General features: G+C 39.3%; 1 protein-coding gene across 2 annotated transcripts in view; it reads right to left on the bottom strand.

Annotated features, from left to right (window-relative positions):
* Nucleotides 1–22251, bottom strand: part of MOSPD1 (motile sperm domain containing 1) — a 106710-nt gene that overhangs the window by 40229 nt on the left and 44230 nt on the right. For both annotated transcript variants that reach the window (XM_053699269.1, XM_053699270.1), the window contains one exon: nt 4341–4594. In XM_053699269.1, the coding sequence (XP_053555244.1) occupies nt 4341–4494 (154 nt within the window). In that variant the 5' untranslated portion in view covers nt 4495–4594. The remainder of the gene's footprint in view (nt 1–4340; nt 4595–22251) is intronic.

The raw sequence follows: 22251 nt of genomic DNA, 5'->3' as shown, positions 1-22251 counted from the left end.
CTAATATTCTTTTTCTCCTTACTCTATAGGGAGAAAAAAGCGGAAAAAAATAAATTATACAGTATTAATTATCCTTCACTAGGCACCAAACATAAAAACAGCATAATCCTTTTTAAACAAAAACTTTTTGTAGACCACAGACTAAGATATTCAGGCCAGTGTCCCTCTCTGCATTGGGTAGAGGTGGTGCCGATCGTTGGTAGTGTGGAAGGGTTAGGAGGGAAACGGGTGGGCAGTCCATGCATCACTGGAGGGGGGAGGGAGGGGCGGTAACAGGTGGGACCGCTACATGCCGAAAAAAAAATCAATGGGGGGAGGGAGAGGGGGTCCTAGAACGGAGAGGGGGAATAGAGGGTAGGGTTTATGTAAATAAAGAGATACATAGATAGAAAACTGTGTACTGGCAGACAGCTGCTAGTACCTAAGATGGGAGACACTAGTTAGAGGGAGGAGGGTTAGAGAGCTTTTTGGGAGGGATCAGTGTGGTGGGAAGGTAAGTATATAATTTCAAAGTTTGTAAAAAAAAGTTAACAATTTTTTTAACCCTTTGAGTGCTAAGATTTTTGAATATTTTTTAATTTTTTTATTTTTTGAATATTTTTTTTTAAACTTTTTTATTATTATTTTCAGACCCGCAAGACTTACACGGTTAGGCAATTACCTTTCCAATGGTGGGTCTTGGGGGTCTGTAGCTGCTTAGATGCCTGAGATACAGGCTTCTAAGCAGCATGCCCCCTGCTCCTATACTTAACATTGTTAAGTATAAATAAAGTTGTGCGTTGACGCCATCACGTTATTGCGCGTGACGTCACCACGCAAAACGGGAAGCCCCGGCGATGCCTGTCACTCTACAGGCACGATCGCCGGGGTAGGAGCGGGTGGGAGCCACCAGATCTCCCTCAAGTTGGGAGAGTGCTTGTGACGGCTCTGAGCCGTCATTAGCACCAGAGTGGGAAACTTTGTAACGGCTCAGAGCCGTCATTAGCACTCAAACAGGCCCATTTATCAAAGGGCTTGCGGACCTGATCCGACACTGCGGATCAGGTCCGCAAGACCTCGCTAAATGCGGAGAGCAATACGCTCTCCGCATTTAACATTGCACCAGCAGCTCACAAGAGACAATCGGCCGCCAGCAGGGAGCTGTCAATCAACCCGATCGTATTCGATCGGGTTGATGTCCGGCGATTCCTGTCCGCCTGTTCAGAGCAGGCGGACAGGGTTATGGAGCAGCGGTCTTTAGACCGCTGCTTCATAACTTGTGTTTCTGGCGAGTCTGAAGACTCGCCAGAAACACGGCCCTTCAAGCTCCGTACGGAGCTTGATAAATGGGCCTGAAAGGGTTAATATGATCGCATTTTGCAGTGAAACGGTGGCATGAAATATACGAAAATGGGCCCAGATCAATACGTTGGGTTGTCTACTAAAAAAAATATATATAGTTTTGATAGGTAAATAAAAAAAAAACAAAGCTCTATTTCTGTTTAAATTAGAGGGCCACTAAACCCAAAATCTTCCTTTCATGATTCAGATAGAACAAACAAATTTAAACAACATTACAATTTACTTCTATTATTTATTTTGCTTCATATTTTAGATATCCTTATTAGAAGAAAAAGCAATTCACATGGGTGAGCCAATCACATGAGGCTTCTATGTGCAGCAACCAATCAGCAGCTACTGAGCATATCTAGATATGCTTTCCAGCAAAGAATATCGAGAGAATAAAACAAATTAGATAATGGAAATTAAAAAGATGTTTAAAATTGCATTCTCTTTCTAATTCATGAAAGAAAAAATGTGGGTTTCATGTCCCTTTAAGTGATGACAAAAATGCTAAATATTCTTTGGTCTTTTGGGCAAGTTTTATACTGAAATGCTTGGTCCTTAAGGGTTTAATGACCTGTGAGTGCTCTTATGTCATCCTTTACACGCAAACACACACACACACATATATAGCGAGTATGGGTGTTAGTTTTTTCCAGTTTTTGCGCTCCATTTTAGTCTATGGGGGAATACGTTAATGCAGTTGGAATATTCTAAGTTCTACTTGCGCACAACGGGTTTTCACTCACGTGTTAACTTTTTACTTTCAACTAATGCAACCGGACAAGAGAAAAAAGCGCTAATTTGCACCCCACTCATAATCTATTACTTAATGCTTCTATTTCATTTTATCTAGGTAGTTGTATAAAAAAACTGTAGAATTTACTTTAGTAATTCTTTCACTTTCTTAGGATCTGAAAGGCACTGTGCTGAAACCACATCTGGCAACAGGGGAGTAAACATATGTCTATCCGTTAAACACATTAAATTACTGCACTTGCCTAGTGAAAAATAATGGAAGATCCTGGTGTAATTCATTCTGAGCTCATCTCCAGGCAACTACTGAAGTGTTAGGCAATAGCACATAAAATGGAGTTTCTAACTTAACAGTATCTAATTATTTTTAACAGGGACAGAATTGTCTATACATATGGCTTTATTTGTCTCCAGTCTTCTTTCACATGAATTTAAAATATCAGAACTCTTTGTACCTTATCCTTAAAGGGATAGTCAACATTAAAATTGTTATTGTTTAAAGATAGATAATGTCTTTACTACCCATCCCCCAGCTTTGCACAACCAACATTTTTATATTACTATACTTTATAACATTTAAACATCTACATTTCTACCTGTTTCTAAGCCACTACAGATAGCCTCTTATCACACACTTTTTTATTTGCTTTTCACAACAAGATACTGCTAGTTCATGTGGGCCATATAACTAACGTTGTGCTCTCTCCCGTGGAGTTGTGGTTGACACTGCACTAATTGGCTAAAATGCAAGTCAATAGATAATAAATAGCTATGTGATCAGGGGGCTGTCAAAAGAGGCTTAGATACAAGGTAATCACAGAGGTTAAAAGTATATTAATCTAACTGTGTTGGTTATGCAAAACTGGGGAATGGGTAATAAAGGGATTATTTATCTTTTTAAACAATACAAATTTTGGTGTTGACTGTCCCTTTAACATTCCCCAAAGCTTTACTAATATTTTAGCCAAAAAATGTAATGCACAATCTTGTTAGGAAATATACTGTTCCTTTTATACAGTAATGCCTTTAATGGAAGCCTTTCTCAAGTCTGACAAGTCCAGCAAGTTACTATTTAAATCCTTAGACTATTCAGTTGCATGTTTACTTCATAAACATCAAACTGAACACAGCAAACAGTAAACGTGCATTTCAGCACATTTATATGCTTTGCTTTTTTTCTGTAGAACCTTTTCTTTTAAATAAAGTTAATGTAGATACCAAGTAAAAAAAACACATAATATAACATGATCGTAATAACGTCACAACCAGTGAAACTATATTTAAAGGAACATGAAACCCAAAACATTTTCTTTCAAGATTCAGATAGAGAATACATTTTTTAACAACTTTTCAATTTAGTTCTATTATCTAATTTGCTTCATTTTCTTAGTATCCTTTGTTGAATAAGCAACAATGCACTACTGGGAGGTAGTTAACACACTGGGTGAGTCATTAACATGAAGCATATATGTGCAGCAACCAATCAGCAGCTCCTGAGCCTACCTAGATATCCTTATCAACAAAGGATACCAGGAGAACCAAACAAATTAGATAATAGTAGGAAATTAGAACATTATTTAAAATTACATGCTCTATCTGAATCACAATGGATAAAAATGTGGGTTTCATATCCCTTTAAAGTAGGTTTTTTTTAAACCAGGTAAGTCTATACATATTTTATATTTCAGAGAGTCATTTTTTTTAACTTAATTTGTGCAGGGCTCATTTCTTCTATCACAGCCCCACAAGGGTGCTGAGGTCTCTACAGGAAGGCATATATAGCTTGATGTTATAAATCTTCTAGATCAACTTGAGCTGGCTTTCTCTAGAATTCACTAAACAATAATAGTTAGTTTCTTGCCCATGGTGAGAAGAGGTCAGAATGCAACTTAAGTTCTTAGCAGTTTCTTTATGTTACTACAGACAGTGGCTACACTGAGAATTTCTAAGTGCTCCTTTTGCAAGAAAACATGTTGTTTGTGGGGGGTTTTAACACAATCTGTTTCTTTTTATGTTTACTTTGATTAACATAGTTGTTTCCCCTCGCCTGTAATTATATATGAAATATTTCTATCTTTGTCCTCTCTTCACTATTATTACTGCCATGACCTGGCTGCTATAATGAATGTTACCACACAACTGAAAGAGTAACTACACACCCACACACGCTAACTGTATACATGCACCCATAGCAACTCATAAACACATTTGTGTAACAACATATGATGGCTCAAAATTAATTATACCCTTCAGAAACTTACCTTTAAATTTTAAGGCAAACTCGTAAGGGTTATATAAAGTTAACACCTGTTTGTGTGTTGACTGATCATCTGCGTAAAAAAGAAGTTCTGTAGGAAAAACAAAAACTGGAAGGTTTCCTTCCACTAGTTCTGGCTGCCTTTTTTGTTGCTGCATTGGCACTGAATCTTTGTTTCCTCGACTGCTCTTTGTGTCCCAGGGAATTTCCCAATTCTCTTTCTGATGCTGCTGAGACCTCTAGTGCATTTTGGCAGTTCTGCAGAAGCAAAGAAACACTTTATCCTTGTTTGAACCAGAATAACAGAGCTTAAAGCACAAAGGCATATTACATTGTATGGCATGTAATAAAAGCATCTGTAGAAGAAAGCTTTAGTACCTTAGCTAATGTTATAAGAAGTAGATATACTACAATCAACATAAACGCAATACATTATATCTTGCTCAATTTTCTCCATCTTATCTCTGAAGATTTCACACATAATAAAAGTTGAATGGAAGTGAAATGGTAAATAAAAGTTGTGACATTGCACGCGTAACAAGATAGTGCATGCAGTGGCAGATACCCATGAATAGTTTTGGGTCTTAAGTAGTCCATGAATAAGCAAGGCGTGTGTTTAGATAGGCTGGGGGTGGCTAGATAGGCTAGGGTGTGGCTAGATAGGCTAGGGGTGGCTAGATAGGCTAGGGGGTGGCAAGATAGGCTGGGGGTGGCTAGATAGCCTAGGGGGTGGCTAGATAGGCTGGGATGTGGCTAGATAGCCTAGGGGGTGGCTAGATAGGCTGGGATGTGGCTAGATAGGCTAGGGGGTGGCTAGATAGGCTAGGGGGTGGCTAGATAGGCTAGGGGTGGCTAGATAGGCTAGGGGGTGGCTAGATAGGCTGGGGGTGGCTAGATAGGCTAGGGGGTGGCTAGATAGGCTGGGGTGCGGCTAGATAGGCTAGGGTGTGGCTAGGCTAGGGTGTGGCTAGATAGGCTGGGGGTGGTTAGATAGGCTGGGGGTGGTTAGATAGGCTGGGGTGTGGCTAGATAGGCTGGGGGTGGCTAGAAAGGCTAGGGGGGGCTAGATAGGCTAGGGGGTGGCTAGATAGGCTAGGGGGTGGCTAGATAGGCTAGGGGGTGGCTAGATAGGCTGGGGGTGGCTAGATAGGCTAGGGTGTGGCTAGATAGGCTGGGGTGTGGCTAGATAGGCTAGGGTGTGGCTAGATAGGCTGGGGGTGGTTAGATAGGCTAGGGTGTGGCTAGAAAGGGTGGGGTGTGGCTAGATAGGCTGGAGTGTGGCTAGGCAGTAGAAACAGTTATGGAGGTGTAAACTAAAAGACTGGAGGCAGGTTTACAACCATGTAGAACCACCTCTGACCGTATGTCCTATTAAACTGTAGAGGAAATGTATCATTTTGGCTAGAATTGAGATTATCTTGCAGACCCCAGTGAATATTCTAAGAAAATCGGCTAAACTAGGGGATCCCACCTTTCTGGGAAAAAAAATATATTGGCCATGCCAAATAAGCATAAATAAGTATCCCGCATAAATCAGCAACTAAAGCTGCTAAGAATGAGCAAGAATTAAATTATCTTTTTTTTTTTTTTAATTAGAGTCCCACACTGGACCTTTATTTCTATGTTTATTCTTTAATAGCTATATTGACCTGAAACTTAAAAATATCGACCATGAAGTCGATCACAATCTATTGGCGATTTGCTCCTGAAAACGTTTCTTGTTTTCTAACTGAATTGGGAGCTGAATTTCTCGAATGATCACAATGCTATATTGAACTAACAATGCTCATTCCAGTTTACTTAGCAAGCATAGAGGCATGTCCCCTATAAAAACCCATTCATAAAGGCGCAATCTTGTTTAAGGGTCTCTCTGCAAGATACAAAGCAGCAGCAAGGCAGTGGGGTCACAAATTACAGTTTAAAAGAAGTTAAAATACTGTAATATATATATATATATATATACACACACACACACACACACACACACAGTACTGTGTAAAAGTCTTAGGCCACCATTAGTTTTGTTGTTTTAGCAAAGTTTTAATGACCATCCATATTTATTTTTCGGTCTCTTTATTAAGATACAAACAGAAAATACAGGAAATTTGTGCACAAAATATAAAAAAAACAAAAAAAAACACAATTTCAAAACAAAATGCCTTCTTCAGGTATAAGTCAGTATTTAGTTTGACCTCCCTTGGCACTAAGCACATCTTGAACTCATTTTGGGAAACTGTCCTAAAGTTTTCTGAAGTAATCTTCGGGTATATTATACCAGACTTCTTTCAGCAATTCTCAGAGTTCTTATTAAGATTCACGTTGTTTTTTATTTCTTTCTCTGTCTAGGTGATCCCATATTGCCTCTATAATATTCAGGCCGGTCCATGACTGTCAGTGTTTTATCAGCTGTTTTTCTCTCTAAATATGATTTCACTGCATTAGCAGTGTGCTTGGGATCGTTATCATGCTGAAAAATAAAACCATTTGTCAACTCCATAATACTTTTTAACGCTGATCTTCATTCCAATTTTTGTGAGCTTTAGCATATTTTAGCCATTTTCCCCTGTTCCCCTTCCGAAAAAATGGTTTCTTGGCTCCTACCCCATCCACAAAGACAATTCCTGATCAAGCTTCTTCTGACTGTAGAAGAGTCAACTTGGCATCCCGATGAAGCTGCCGGATGTGAGACAGGGCAGTTCTTGGTTTCACTTTGGAAACCGGGGCATTTGTCACGAAGGAAAATATTTCAGAGAAACAGTGAGGCAAAGCTCCAACCCATGAGAATCCTGCAATAAGCGGAATGGTTAGGAGCTCTGGTGTTTTATACTACACTTATTTCACTATAAATATAATAAATGTATTGTGTAATGTTTATTTTGAGACAACAGCACCAGCAGGGCCACAATTTACATAGAACAAAAATATTTATATTTAAATATTTTGTACTTTGACTATGATCTGAACTGGGGTCTCTGTCTTTTGTACATTGAGTATGATCTGAACTGGGGTCTCTGTGTTTTGTACATTGAGTATGATCTGAACTGGGGTCTCTGTGTTTTGTACATTGAGTATGATCTGAACTGGAGACTCTGGGTTAAATCCGCTCCACTTTGCGCGATCTGGTTAGCATACTATTACAACTTTGCGAACCGTGTTAATGTACTCTCCCGTGGACTTCAAGTACTCTCCCATAGACTTCAATGGAGAGAGAAACATGGAACAAACAAAACTAACACCCCTACTCATAACCTGCCACATAGCACACTGCAAAGTCCCCACTAGATTATTAACCCCTAAACAGCCACACACCCATCGAAAGTAACATGCTACACTATAAACCCCTAAACTGCCACAGTTTGTGGGTTACTTCGCAGTATGGGTTGTGGCGCTTTAGGGGTTAATAGTGTACTGGGTTACTTTGTGGTGGGTGTTGTGGCAGTTTAAGGGTTAATAGTGTATTGGGTTACTTTGCGGAGGGGGTTCTGGGAGTTTAAGTGTTAATAGTGTACTGGGTTACTTTGCAGTGGGGGTTGTGGCAGTTTAGGTGTAAATAGAATAGTTTAGTGCAACTGTTTAATCTGGCCAAACTTTTTATGCAACCTTTTTAGCGTTAAATGCGATTGGGTTTGAGCAATAGCCTTTACTTTCAACTTGTAATACGAGTGGACATCATTGTCACCCATAGAAAATATGGGGAGGATAAATTTACAGAGAGTTCACGCAAACAAATCTGCGGTAATTTAAACAGCGCGCCACTTGTAATATGGATTTGAGCTTAAAAAACACTGCAGTCTAGCAATCACATTTACACTCCCCGCACTAACGATAGCGATCCACTTGTAATCTGGCCCTCTGTATTTTGTTCTTTGAGTATGATCTGAACTGGAGACCCTCTATTTTGTACTGTGAGTATGATCTGAACTGGGGTTTCTGTATTTTGTACTGTGAGTATATATGAACTGGGGTTTCTGTATTTTGTACTGTGAGTATATATGAACTGGGGTTTCTGTATTTTGTACTGTGAGTATATATGAACTGGGGTTTCTGTATTTTGTACTGTGAGTATGATCTGAACTGGGGTTTCTGTATTTTGTACTGTGAGTATATATGAACTGGGGTTTCTGTATTTTGTACTGTGAGTATGATCTGAACTGGGGTTTCTGTATTTTGCACTGTGAGTATGATCTGAACTGGGGTTTCTGTATTTTGTACTGTGAGTATGATCTGAACTGGGGTTTCTGTATTTTGTACTGTGAGTATGATCTGAACTGGGGTTTCTGTATTTTGTACTGTGAGTATATATGAACTGGGGTTTCTGTATTTTGTACTGTGAGTATGATCTGAACTGGGGTTTCTGTATTTTGTACTGTGAGTATGATCTGAACTGGGGTTTCTGTATTTTGTACTGTGAGTATGATCTGAACTGGGGTTTCTGTATTTTGTACTGTGAGTATGATCTGAACTGGGGTTTCTGTATTTTGTACTGTGAGTATGATCTGAACTGGGGTTTCTGTATTTTGTACTGTGAGTATATATGAACTGGGGTTTCTGTATTTTGTACTGTGAGTATGATCTGAACTTGAGACTCCACAAAGTCTAAACCTCCATAGACATAGTAGGAAAAAATAATTTTGTTGACACAAATGAGAGAGCAGTATTTACACATGCAAAATATTATTTTTTGCCTGACGAACCTTAAAGGGGCATTCTAGTGCAAAAACTTATGTGCTCTAATTTGTTAGAACACGTAATTTTTGAACTAGTGACTTTCCAACTTTATGTGTTTAACTCCTGTAAAGGGGTTAAACATAGAAGTAAAGTAAAGTTATGGGGCTACATAGAATCGATTGTCCCAAGCAAGACATAGCGATTGAGACAATCGCTGGCTGTATAAAGCTTGGGAGCTGCAGTGCTTATGCCTACTGATCACAACTTTATCTATGTGTTTAACCCCTTTGTAGAGGTTAAACACATAGGGCTAGATTACAAGGGGCACGCTATTGTTAGCACGGGTCGCAATAACCAATACTGCGCCCGCTCTCATTTGTGCACATATTACAAGTTGAAAACAAACGTGTTCATTCAAGCACACACAAATTTTGCTCATCGGGCTTATGACCTAAGCATAAAGTGTAAGAGTTGAAAACTATTGTGCACCAAACACAACATAAATAAATTAGAATGAAGTGTTACACTCTTATGTACACTATCTGATAAAAAAATACTCATATAAATATTATTTAAAAATTTATATCAGGGTTAAAAGGTATATGATATATGACAATGTATTTGAATGGAAAGGGCTATATTGCATGTGTATATATATATATATATATATATATATATATACACACACACACCTTGCTAGTACCGGGTTGGACCCCCTTTTGCCATCAGAACTGTCTTAATTCTTCGTGGCATAGATTCAACAAGGTGTTGGAAACATTCCTTGAGATATTTTGGTCCATATTGACATGATAGCATCACGCAGTTTCTGCAGATTTGTCAGGTGCACATCCATGATGCAAATCTCCCATTCCACCACACCCCAAAAGTGCTCTTTAGGATTGAGATCTGGTGACTGGAGGCCATTGGAGTACAGTGAACTCATTGCCATGTTCAAGAAACCAGTTTGAGATGATTTGAGCTTTGTGACATGGTGCATTATCTTTCTGCAAGTAGCTGAAATGATGGGTACACTGTAGTCATAAAGGGATGGACATGGTCAGCAAACAATACTCAGGTAGGCCATGGCGTTTAAATGATGCTCAATTGGTCCTAAGGGGCCCAAAGTGTGCCAAGAACATATCCCCCACACCATTACACCACCACCAACAGCCTGAACCGAATATACAAGGCAGGATGGATCCATGTTTTCATGTTGTTTACGCCAAATTCTGACCCTACCATCTGAATGTCACAGCTGGAATAGAGATTAATCAGACCAGGCAACCATTTTCCAATCTTCTATTGTCCAATTTTGGTGAGCCTGTCCGAACTGTAGCCTCAGGATTGGCACCCGGTGTGGTCTTCTGCTGCTGTAGCCCATCTGCTTCAAGGTTTGACGTGTTGTGCATTCAGAGATGGTATTCTGCATAACTTGGTTGTAACAAGTGGTTATTTGAGTTACTGTTGCCTTGCTATCATCTCAAATCAGTCCGCCCATTTTTCCTCTGATATCAACAAGGAATTGTCGTCCACACAACTGCTGCTCACTAGATATTTTCTCTTTTTCAGACCATTCTTTGTAAACCCTAGAGATGGTTGTGTGTGAAAATCCCAGTAGATCAGCAGTTTTTAAATACTCAGACCAGCCCGTCTGGCCCCAACAACCATGCCACATTCAAAGTCATTTAAAGGGACAGTCAACACCAGATTTTCTGTTGTTTTAAAATAGATAATCCCTTAATTACTCATTCCCCAGGTTTTGCATAACCAACACAGTTATAATAATAATACATGTTTTACCTCTGTTATTACCTTGTATCTAAGCTTCTGCAAACTGCTCCCTTATTTCAGTTCTTTTGACAGACTTGCATGTTAGCCAATCAGTGCTCACTCCTCGGTAAAATATGTGCAAGAGCTCATTGTTATCTATATGAAGCACATGAACTAATTCCCGCTAGAGGTGAAAAACTGTGAAAATGCATTTAGATTAGAGGTGGCATTCAAAGTCTAAGAAATTAGCATATGAACCTCCTAGGTTTAGCTTTCAACTAAGAATACTAAGAGAACAAAGCAAAATTGGTGATAAAAGTAAATTGGAAAGTTGTTTAAAATTACATGCCCTATCATGAAGGTTTTTTGGACTTGACTGTCCCTTTAAATCCCCTTTTTCCCCATTCTAATGCTCGGTTTGAACTTCAGCAAGTCGTCTTCACCACATCTAGATGCCAAATGGCATTGAGTTGCTGCCATGTAATTGTTTGATTAGCAATTTGTGTTACCAAGCAATTGAACAGGTGTACCTAATAAAGTGACTGTTATATATATATATATATATATATATATATACACAGTATCTCACAAAAGTGAGTACATCCTAAACATTTTTTGTAAATATATTATTATATCTTTTCATGTGACAACACTGAAGAAATGACACTTTGCTACAATGTAAAGTAGTGAGTGTACAGCCTGTATCACAGTGTAAATTTGCTGTCCCTCAAAATAACTCAACACATAGCCATTAATGTCTAAACCGTTGGCAACAAAAGTGAGTACACCCCTAAATTAAAATGTCCAAACTGGGCTCAATTAGCCATTTTCCCTCCCTGGTGTCATGTGACTCGTTAGTGTTACAAGGTCTCAGGTGTGAATGGGGAGCAGGTGTGTTAAATTTGGTGTTATCGCTCTCACACTTTTTCATACTGGTCACTGGAAGTTCAACATGGCACCTCATGGCAAAGAACTCTCTGAGGATATGAAAAAAATCATTTTTGCTCTACATTAAGATGGCGTAGGCTATAAGAAGATTGTCAAGACCCTGAAACTGAGCTGCAGCACGGTGGGCAAGACCATACATCAGTTGTACAGGACAGGTTCCATTCAGAACAGGCCTCGCCATGGTCGACCAAAGAAGTTGAGCGCACATGCTCAGCGTCCTATCCAGAGGTTGTCTTTGGGAACTAGACGTATGAGTGCTGCCAGCATTGCTGCAGAGGTTGAAGGGGTGGGGTGTCAGTCTGTCAGTGCTCAGACCATATGCCACACACTGCATCAAATTGGTCTGCATGGCTGTCGTCCCAGAAGGAAGCTTCTTCTAAAGATGATGCACAAGAAAGCCCCCTAAACAGTTTGCTGAAGACAAGCAGACTAAGGACATGGATTACTGGAACCATGTCCTGTAGTCCGATGAGACCAAGATAAACTTATTTGGTTCAGATAGTGTCAAGCGTGTGTGGTGGCAACTAGGTGAGGAATACAAAGACAAGTGTGTCTTGCCTACAGTCAAGCATGGTGGTGGGAGTGTCATGGTTTGGGCCTGCATGAGTGCTGCCAGAACTGTGGAGCTACAGTTCAATGAGGGAACCATGAATGCCAACATGTACTGTGACATACTGAAGCAGAGCATGATCCCCTCCCTTCAGGGACTGGGCTGCAGGGCAGTATTCCGACATGATAAAGAGCCCAAACACACCTCCAAGATGACCACTGCCTTGCTAAAGAAGCTGAGGGTAAAGGTGATGGACTGGCCAAGCATGTCTCCAGACCTAAACCCTATTGAGCATTTGTGGGGCATCCTCAAACGGAACGTGGGGGAGCGCAAGGTCTCTAACATCCACCAGCTCTGTGATGTCGTCATGGAGGAGTGGAAGAGGAGTCCAGTGGCAACCTGTGAAGCTCTGCTGAACTCCATGCCCAAGAGGGTTAAAGCAGTACAGGAAAATAATGGTGGCCAAACAAAATATTGACACTTTGGGCCCAATTTGGACATTTCCACTTAGGGGTGTACTAACTTTTGTTGCCAACGGTTTAGACATTAATGGCTGTGTGTTGAGTTATTTTGAGGGGACAGCAAATTTACACTGTTATACAGGCTGTACACTCACTACTTTACATTGTAGCAAAGTGTCATTTATTCAGTGTTGTCACATTCAAAGATATCATAATATATTTACAAAAATGTGAGGGGTGTACTCACTTTTGTGAGATACTGTATATACATACACACACACTAACTATATTGAAAGGGCTATAATGTAAGGTCTACTCTAGAGCAGCAATGCACTATTGCAACCTAGCTACAGACATCTGTGTGTAGCCAGCAATCACCTCATCACTACCAGTAGTGTATTGCTGATCTTGAGCCTTGCTATGCTTTTCAACAAAGGAGAGAATTAAAGGGACAGTTCACCCAAAAACTTTCTCCCCTTTAAATTATTCCCAATGATCCCTTTTACCTGCTAGAGTGTATTAAATTGGTTGCAAGTAGCTCCTTTACTCATATTTCAGCATTTGAAATAGCTGATTTAGCTTGTGGTTTCCCAACCTATACTGAAAGTTTTGATACTGGCGTATACGCTATTGAATAGCCTAAGTAAACACAGCCAGCAGAAGAGATTACACCCTCAGTGGGGGGCATGATAGTTAAGTAATAAAATGATAATTTTCCATTGTTCTCTCTATGTATTGAGCTTTGGTGTTCCAGACAAATATAAGATAAGAAAGCAAGTCTGTGTACATAAAAGTGATAACATAATGAGATCTGATATTACCTGAAGCTCAACCCATTGTAATAGGCTGTGGTTTCAAAGCACAAAACCAGCTACTTCAGATACACAAATAAACCCGAAAATATTTTATACTCTGCAGTTGGTATAACAAGTCATTTAAAATACATTTATGGAAAAACAATTTTACAGTGTACTGTCCCTTTAAGTAAATTTCATAATGGACGTAAATTTAAAAAGTCTCTTAAAATGACATGCTCTGTATAAACCATGAAAGATGTAACATGATTGTTAAAGTAAAAAAAATATTTACAGTTTGGAGTGTGTTTTGGAGTTGTGAATTTCAACAAACATAGATGTGAGATTGTGAGGTATTCCATGTCCTGAGCATTCTGGAAACTTTAAAAAGACCTTTAGCAGCATCACATATAGAAGGATACTGTTGAGCATCACTGACACAGGTTAAATTTGTTTACAAGCAATCTCTGTAAATTATTTTCACTGCCATTGGTGTCATTGAGAATTATGGTTGGTGATCTACAGTCTCTGACTGTATTGCCTGCAAGATATTTTGCTTCAGGAATAGGCTAAGTTTCTTAAGCTTACAAGCTCTGGTTCAGCACCTGGGTAGCGCTTTCTGATTGGTGGCTAAATGTGATCTTTGTGCAAAAGAAATCCAATAAAGGTTTGTGCTAAAACAATGCACATAAATCAATTTTAATTCACTAATTTGTTCTAAGAATTCTTAAACTTAAAAAAAAATATGTTATTAGTGTTAGAAATGTCTTTAGAAATTGCCAAGATGTGTACCATATTGTGGTACAAACAAATCTACCTTCATGAACCACATGTACCGTCGAAGCAGATTTTGTTTTTATTCCACACTTTCAGTCTATCTGGTCAGTGTGGCCAGGCTAGTACTGAAATCTATACATCTGCGATATACTGAAAAGAGTAACTTACAAAACCAGTATAAACCCTTAGATGATCATAACGTACAAATTAGATATCAGTTATTATGATCTGGTTTTGAAAGCAGCATCTGCACATGCTCACAAAATTCCTTTTATTTTCACAGGCTCAGGATTTGCTAGAACTATGCCAACAGTTGTCCTGACATATGTATAACTGCAGGATAAATTAAGTTAGGAATCCCTATAGAGAGGATGGGACATTTAAGGGTGGAACCCCTGTTGGTATGGAAGGTCAATTCTAAGACATTGTTAGAAATATGGCCCCATGTAGGGGTTAGCATTTGGGTCTTGTAAGAGTCTTGCTTTTGGTAAATGAGTGTGGCATCCATGGGTGCTTGACTTGAGTGTCACATGTAGTGGAGGTCACTGTTAGGGGGTTGGTTGTGGTGGGCTAAGGATACTGTTAAGGTTAAAGGGATATGAAACCCAACAACAACAAAAAAGTTTTCAATTTACTTCTATCATCAAATTTGCTTCGTTCCCATGGTATTCTTTGTTGATGAACTACCTAGGTAGGCGACTGGAGTATTACATGGCAGGAAATAGTGCTTCCATCTAATGCTCTTGTAAATGGATAACTATGACTATGGTTGCCACCCGTCCCTTAAAATGCAGAACACTTATAAGTTACACATGTTGCAGGGTGTGCAGGGAGGAATATGAATAGTGCTGTCCAGAAGCACAATACATGTTCCTCCCTGCACACCCTGCAGCATGTGTAACTCATAAGTGTCCAGGAAAACATGACTGAGGTGGCAACCCTACTCTAGACATGTGCATGCTGCTGGGCTTATGTCCCTGCTTTTCAACAAAAGATACCAAGAAAACAAATAACATCTGATAATGGAAGTAAATTAGAAAGTTGTTTAAAATTGAACAATCTATCTAAATCACGAAAGAAAACGTCTGTGTTTCATGTCCTTTTATGTGATAGGAGGGGTCTCAAATAGGTTTAATAACCTGAGGTCAAGGTAAAGGTTAAAAGAAGTCAGTAAAATCAAGGTTATGGGTTAAAGCAATAAGCTGTCATAGAGTTTAAGGGCATTTGGGAAAAAGAGTGGTATCTTAAAGGTTAATGCAGTGGGTGAATGGTGGTAATGGTTAATGTGTTCATGGGAGTCCAGTAGCTTAAAGGGACATGAAACCCACATTTTTTTCTTTCATGATATAGAAAGAGCATTCCATTATAAACAACTTTCTAATTTCATTCCATTATCAAATTTGTTTTATTCTCTTGATATTCTTTGCTGAAAAGCATATCTAGATAGGCTCAGTAGCTGCTGATTGGTTCCTGCACATAGAAGCCTGTGCATTGCTTTTTCTTCAACTAAGGATATCTAAAAAATGAAGCAAAATAAATAATAGAAGTAAAATGTAATGTTGTTTAAATTTGTATTCTCTATCTGAATCATGAAATAACTTTTTTGGGTTTAGTGTCCCTTTAAGGGTTGATACTATGGGGTTTAATGGTGATTTAAGTTTAAAGTAGTGGGTAAAGGTTAATATGGAAGAAAGCATAAACAAGTAGACCTATATCAATGATTAAGTTTTTGATGCATTTTTTTAAGTTGAAATCACCACTACATTTAGCCACCAATCTGCAAGCGATACCCAGGTGCTGAACCAAAAATGGGCAGGCTCCTAAGCTTACATTCCTGCTTTTAAAATAAAGATACCAAGAGAACAAAGAAAAAATGATAATAGAAGTAAATTAGAAAGTTTCTTAACAGTACATGCTTTATCTGAATCATGAAAGAAATAAACATTGAGGCCCCCAGTTATCAAGCCGTCAACCTCAAATACGCTGGAATTCTGCAGCGTATTTGTGGCGAGGCTGATTCGCCCTTAGTTATCAAGCCCTGCTGCCCGGCAAAAGTAGAATTTTGTGACGTAAGCTTCGATCCGCCGGACTCAGTCCGACACAGATCGATTCTTACGTCACTCCAGATGTTCCCCACACAAGTTCGGCACAATCTGACTACTTTTGCTCCTAGACCCCGCCGCAACTATAATAAATGTATTAACCCCTAAACCGCCGCTCCCGGAGCCCACCGCTACCTACATTATACCTAGTAACCCCTATCCTGCCCCCCTATACCGCCGCCACCTATAATAAAATTTTTAACCCCTATCCTGCCGATCCCGGACCCCGCCGCAACTAAATAAATTGTTTAACCCCTAAACCGCCGCTCCCAGACCCCGCCGCCACCTATATTAAACTTATTAACCCCTAATCTGCCCCCCCTACACCGCCGCCACCTATAATAAATTTATTAACCCCTATCCTGCCCCCCCTAACCGTCGCCACCTATAATACATTTATTAACCCCTATCCTGCCCCCCTACACCGTCGCCACTATAATAAAATTATTAACCCCTAAACCTAAGTCTAACCCTAACACCCCCCTAACTTAAATATTAATTAAATACATCTAAATAAATATTATTCTTATTAACTAAATTAATCCTATTTAACCCTTTCGTGACAGGGTTAAAGTGCCTACATCGGAACAACTGTTCCGATGTAGACAAATTGAAACTACGCGATCGTGCATACGATCGCGAGATTTCAATTATTGGATCGCATCTGGGGGGCGTCCCTACAATCCTAGGAACGCCCTCCAGACCGCGATTAAATCCCTGAAGCACAGAAGGCTTCAGGACAGCCGTTAGTTATGACGTTCCATTCCGTCATAACGGCTTTAAAGCCCAGTCTAATTATGACGGAATGGAACGGCATAACGGCTTTAAAAGGTTAAAACTAAATACTTACCTATAAAATAAACCCTAATATAGCTACAATATAACTAATAATAATATTGTAGCTATTTTAGGATTTATTTTTATTTTACAGGCAAATTTCAATTTATTTTAACTAGGCACAATAGCTATTAAATAGTTATTAACTATTTAATAGCTACCTAGTTAAAATAAAGACAAATTTACCTATAAAATAAATCCTAACCTAAGTTACAATTACACCTAACACTACACTATCATTAACTAAATTATTCCTATTTAAAACTAAATACTTACCTGTAAATTAAACCCTAAGATAGCTACAATGTAATTAATAATTACATTGTAGCTATTTTAGGATTTATATTTATTTTACAGGTATTTATTTTAGCTAGTTAGAATAGTTATTAAATAGTTATTAACTATTTAATAACTACCTAGCTAAAAGAAATACAATACAATAAAATTACCTGTAAAATAAATCCTAACCTAAGTTACAATTAAACCTAACACTACACTATCATTAAATTAATTAAATAAATTAGCTACAAATAACTACAATTAAATACAATTAAATAAACTAACTAAAGTACAAAAAATAAAAAAAACTAAGTTACAAAAAATAAAAAGTTACAAACATTTAAAAAATAATACAAAAATTTTAAGCTACTTACACCTAATCTAAGCCCCCTAATAAAATAACAAAGCCCCCCAAAATAAAAAAATGCCCTACCCTATTCTAAATTACGAAAGTTAACAGCTCTATTACCTTACCAGCCCTTAAAAGGGCCTTTTGCGGGGCATGCCCCAAAGTATTCAGCTCTTTTGCCTGTAAAAAAAAATACAACCCCCCCAACATTAAAACCCACCACCCACACACCCCTACTCTAACCCAAACCCCCCTTAAATAAACCTAACACTACCCCCCTGAAGATCAATAATAATATTTATTTAGATGTATTTAATTAATATTTAAGTTAGGCGGGTGTTAGGGTTAGACTTAGGTTTAGGGGTTAATAATTTTATTATAGTGGCAACGGTGTAGGGGGGGCAGGATAGGGGTTAATAAATTTATTATAGGTGGTGACGGTGTAGGGGGGGCAGATTAGGGGTTAAAAAGTTTAATATAGGTGGCGGCGGGGTCCGGGAGCGGCGGTTTAGGGGTTAAACAATTTATTTAGTTGCGGTGGGGTCCGGGATCGGCAGGATAGGGGTTAAAAAATTTATTATAGGTGGCGGCGGTATAGGGGGGGCAGTATAGGGGTTACTAGGTATAATGTAGGTGGCGGTGGGCTCCGGGAGCGGCGGTTTAGGGGTTAATACATTTCTTATAGTTGCAGCGGGGTCTAGGAGCGGCGGTTTAGGGGTTAATAAATTTATTTAGTTGCGGGGGGCTCCGGGGGTGCCGGTATAGGGGGTAGAACAGTGTAGTTTAGTGTGGGTGCTTAGTGACAGCTTATCAATAAAGCTGTAGAAAAGCCAAAGAGCAGCGAGATCGGATGAGTGAAAACTATCACAGTCCACTGCTCATCGCCCTGTACTTGGTGCGCGGCTTTTTGACAGCTTTTTTGATAACGTTGGCGATATTATTCAGGTCCGCAGCGGCGATGGTAGGCGAGCTTAGGCGGGCCGGCGAAGGCAGGTAAGTAGACACGTTGATAACTAGGCCTCTGGGTCTCATATCCCTTTAAAGGGACAGTCAACACCAGAATTTTTGTTGTTTTAAAAGATAGATAATCCCTTTATTACCCATTCCCCAGTTTTGCATAACCAACACAATTATAATAATACACTTTTTACCTCTGTGATTACCTTGTATCTAAGCATCTTCTGACAGCCCCCTGATCACATGACATTTTATTTATTATCTATTGACTTGCATTTTAGTCAATTAGTGCAGTGTCTGCCACAAGCCAAGGGCGTTTACATGAACTAGCTCTCCCCTGCTGTGAAAAGCAAATACAAAAGCACGTGATTAGAGGCGGCCTTCAAGGGCTTAGAAATTATCATATGAGCCTTCCTAGGTCTAGCTTTCAACTAAGAATACCAAAAGAACAAAGCAAAATTGGTGATAAAAGTAAATTGGAAAGTTGTTTAAAATGACATGCCCTATTTGAAACATCAAAGTTTTTTTTTAACTTGACTGTCCCTTTAAATGTATTTCACTTTTTTTTTTATACTAAATTCTTCGACTACATCAACTGATCATGTATCATCATTATTTTCTTTAAATTGCCATCTTTTTGGTGAGAACAAAACAATAAAGCAGTTGGAAAGGAGTTTGAGTTTCATGTCTCCAAAAAAGCTCTTAAACGGTTGCTTATCAGGCAACAAAAATACACTTAATAAACCGATTGTGCAAGTTAAATTCTAAATGATTTTCCCTTGGGTGTTGTCATTTAACACAAACAATAACGGCTAGATTTGGAGTTTTGTCGGTAACGAACCGAAAAACTAACGCCGCGTTTTACTGGCCGCACCATAAAAATAACTCTGGTATTGAGAGTCCACAGAATGGCTGCGTTAGGCTCCAAAAAAGGAGCGTAGAGCATTTTTAACGCAGCTTCAACTCTCGATACCAGAGTTGCTTACGGACGCGGCCAGCCTCAAAAACGTGCTCGTGCACGATTCTCCCATAGAAAACAATGGGGCTGTTTGAGCTGAAAAAAAACCTAACACCTGCAAAAAAGCCGCGTTCAGCTCCTAACGCAGCCCCATTGTTTGCTATGCAGTAACCCTTCCGACGTCTGCACTTAACACTCTAACATGTACCCCGAGTCTAAACACCCCTAACCTTACACTTATTAACCCCTAATCTGCCGCCCCCGCTATCGCTGACCCCTGCATATTATTATTAACCCCTAATCTGCCGCTCCGTAAACCGCCGCTACTTACATTATCCCTATGTACCCCTAATCTGCTGCCCTAACATCGCCGACCCCTATATTATATTTATTAACCCCTAATCTGCCCCCCACAACGTCGCCTCCACCTGCCTACACTTATTAACCCCTAATCTGCCGACCGGACCGCACCGCTATCATTATAAAGTTATTAACCCCTAATCCGCCTCACTAACCCTATCATAAATAGTATTAACCCCTAATCTGCCCTCCCTAACATCGCCGACACCTAACTTCAATTATTAACCCCTAATCTGCCGACCGAATCTCGCCGCTATTCTAATAAATGTATTAACCCCTAAAGCTAAGTCTAACCCTAATACTAACACCCCCCTAAGTTAAATATAATTTAAATCTAACGAAATTAATTAACTCTTATTAAATAAATTATTCCTATTTAAAGCTAAATACTTACCTGTAAAATAAATCCTAATATAGCTACAATATAAATTATATTTATATTATAGCTATTTTAGGATTTATATTTATTTTACAGGTAACTTTGTATTTATTTTAACCAGGTACAATAGCTATTAAATAGTTAAGAACTATTTAATAGCTAAAATAGTTAAAATAATTACAAATTTACCTGTAAAAGAAATCCTAACCTAAGTTACAAATAAACCTAACACTAGACTATCAATAAATTAATTAAATAAACTACCTACAATTACCTACAATTAACCTAACACTACACTATCAATAAATTAATTAAATACAATTGCTACAAAGAAATACAATTAAATAAACTAGCTAAAGTACAAAAAATAAAAAAGAACTAAGTTACAAAAAATAAAAAAATATCTACAAACATAAGAAAAATATTACAACAATTTTAAACTAATTACACCTACTCTAAGCCCCCTAATAAAACAACAAAGCCCCGCAAAATAAAAAATGCCCTACCCTATTCTAAATTACTAAAGTTAAAAGCTCTTTTACCTTACCAGCCCTGAACAGGGCCCTTTGCGGGGCATGCCCCAAGAAGTTCAGCTCTTTTGCCTGTAAAAAAAAAACATACAATACCCCCCCCAACATTACAACCCACCACCCACATACCCCTAATCTAACCCAAACCCCCCTTAAATAAACCTAACACTAAGCCCCTGAAGATCATCCTACCTTGTCTTCACCTCACCAGGTATCACCGATCCGTCCTGGCTCCAAAATCTTCATCCAACCCAAGCGGGGGTTGGCGATCCATCATCCGGTGCCTGAAGAGGTCCAGAAGAGGCTCCAAAGTCTTCATCCTATCCGGGAAGAAGAGGCGATCCGGACCGGCAACCATCTTGATCCAAGCGGCATCTTCTATCTTCATCCGATGACGACCGGCTCCATCCTGAAGACCTCCACCGCGGACCCATCTTCTTCCGGCGACGTCCAACTGCAGAATGGCGGTTCCTTTAAGGGACGTCATCCAAGATTGCGTCCCTCGAATTCCGATTGGCTGATAGGATTCTATCAGCCAATCGGAATTAAGGTAGGAATATTCTGATTGGCTGATGGAATCAGCCAATCAGAATCAAGTTCAATCCGATTGGCTGATCCAATCAGCCAATCAGATTGAGCTCGTTAAAGGAGCTCCATAAAGGAACCGTCATTCTGCAGTTGGTAGCTGGCTGCGACGTTGTGGGGGGCAGATTAGGGGTTAATAAATATAATACAGGGGTCGGCGGTGTTAGGGGCAGCAGATTAGGGGTACATAAGGATAACGTAGGTGGCGGTCGGCAGATTAGAGGTTAAAAAAATGTAATCGAGTGGCGGCGATGTGGGGGGACCTCGGTTTAGGGGTACATAGGTAGTTTATGGGTGTTAGTGTACTTTAGAGTACAGTAGTTAAGAGCTTTATGAACCGGCGTTAGCCCAGAAAGCTCTTAGATGTCTAACGCTCACTTCAGAAACGACTCTAAATACCGGAGTTAGGAAGATCCCATTGAAAAGATAGGATACGCAATTGACGTAAGGGGATCTGCGGTATGGAAAAGTCGCGGCTGAAAAGTGAGCGTTAGACCCTATTTTGAGTGACTCTAAATACCGGCGGTAGCCTAAAACCAGCGTTAGGAGCCTCTAACGCTGGTTTTCACGGCTACCGCCAAACTCCAAATCTAGGTCTAAGAGATTAAACA

This window comes from Bombina bombina, chromosome 1, assembly GCF_027579735.1.
Source record: "Bombina bombina isolate aBomBom1 chromosome 1, aBomBom1.pri, whole genome shotgun sequence".
Taxonomy (NCBI): Eukaryota; Metazoa; Chordata; class Amphibia; order Anura; family Bombinatoridae; genus Bombina; species Bombina bombina.
The sequence above is the reverse complement of the archived record's forward strand: the minus strand, read 5'-3'. Positions and strand labels throughout refer to the sequence as shown.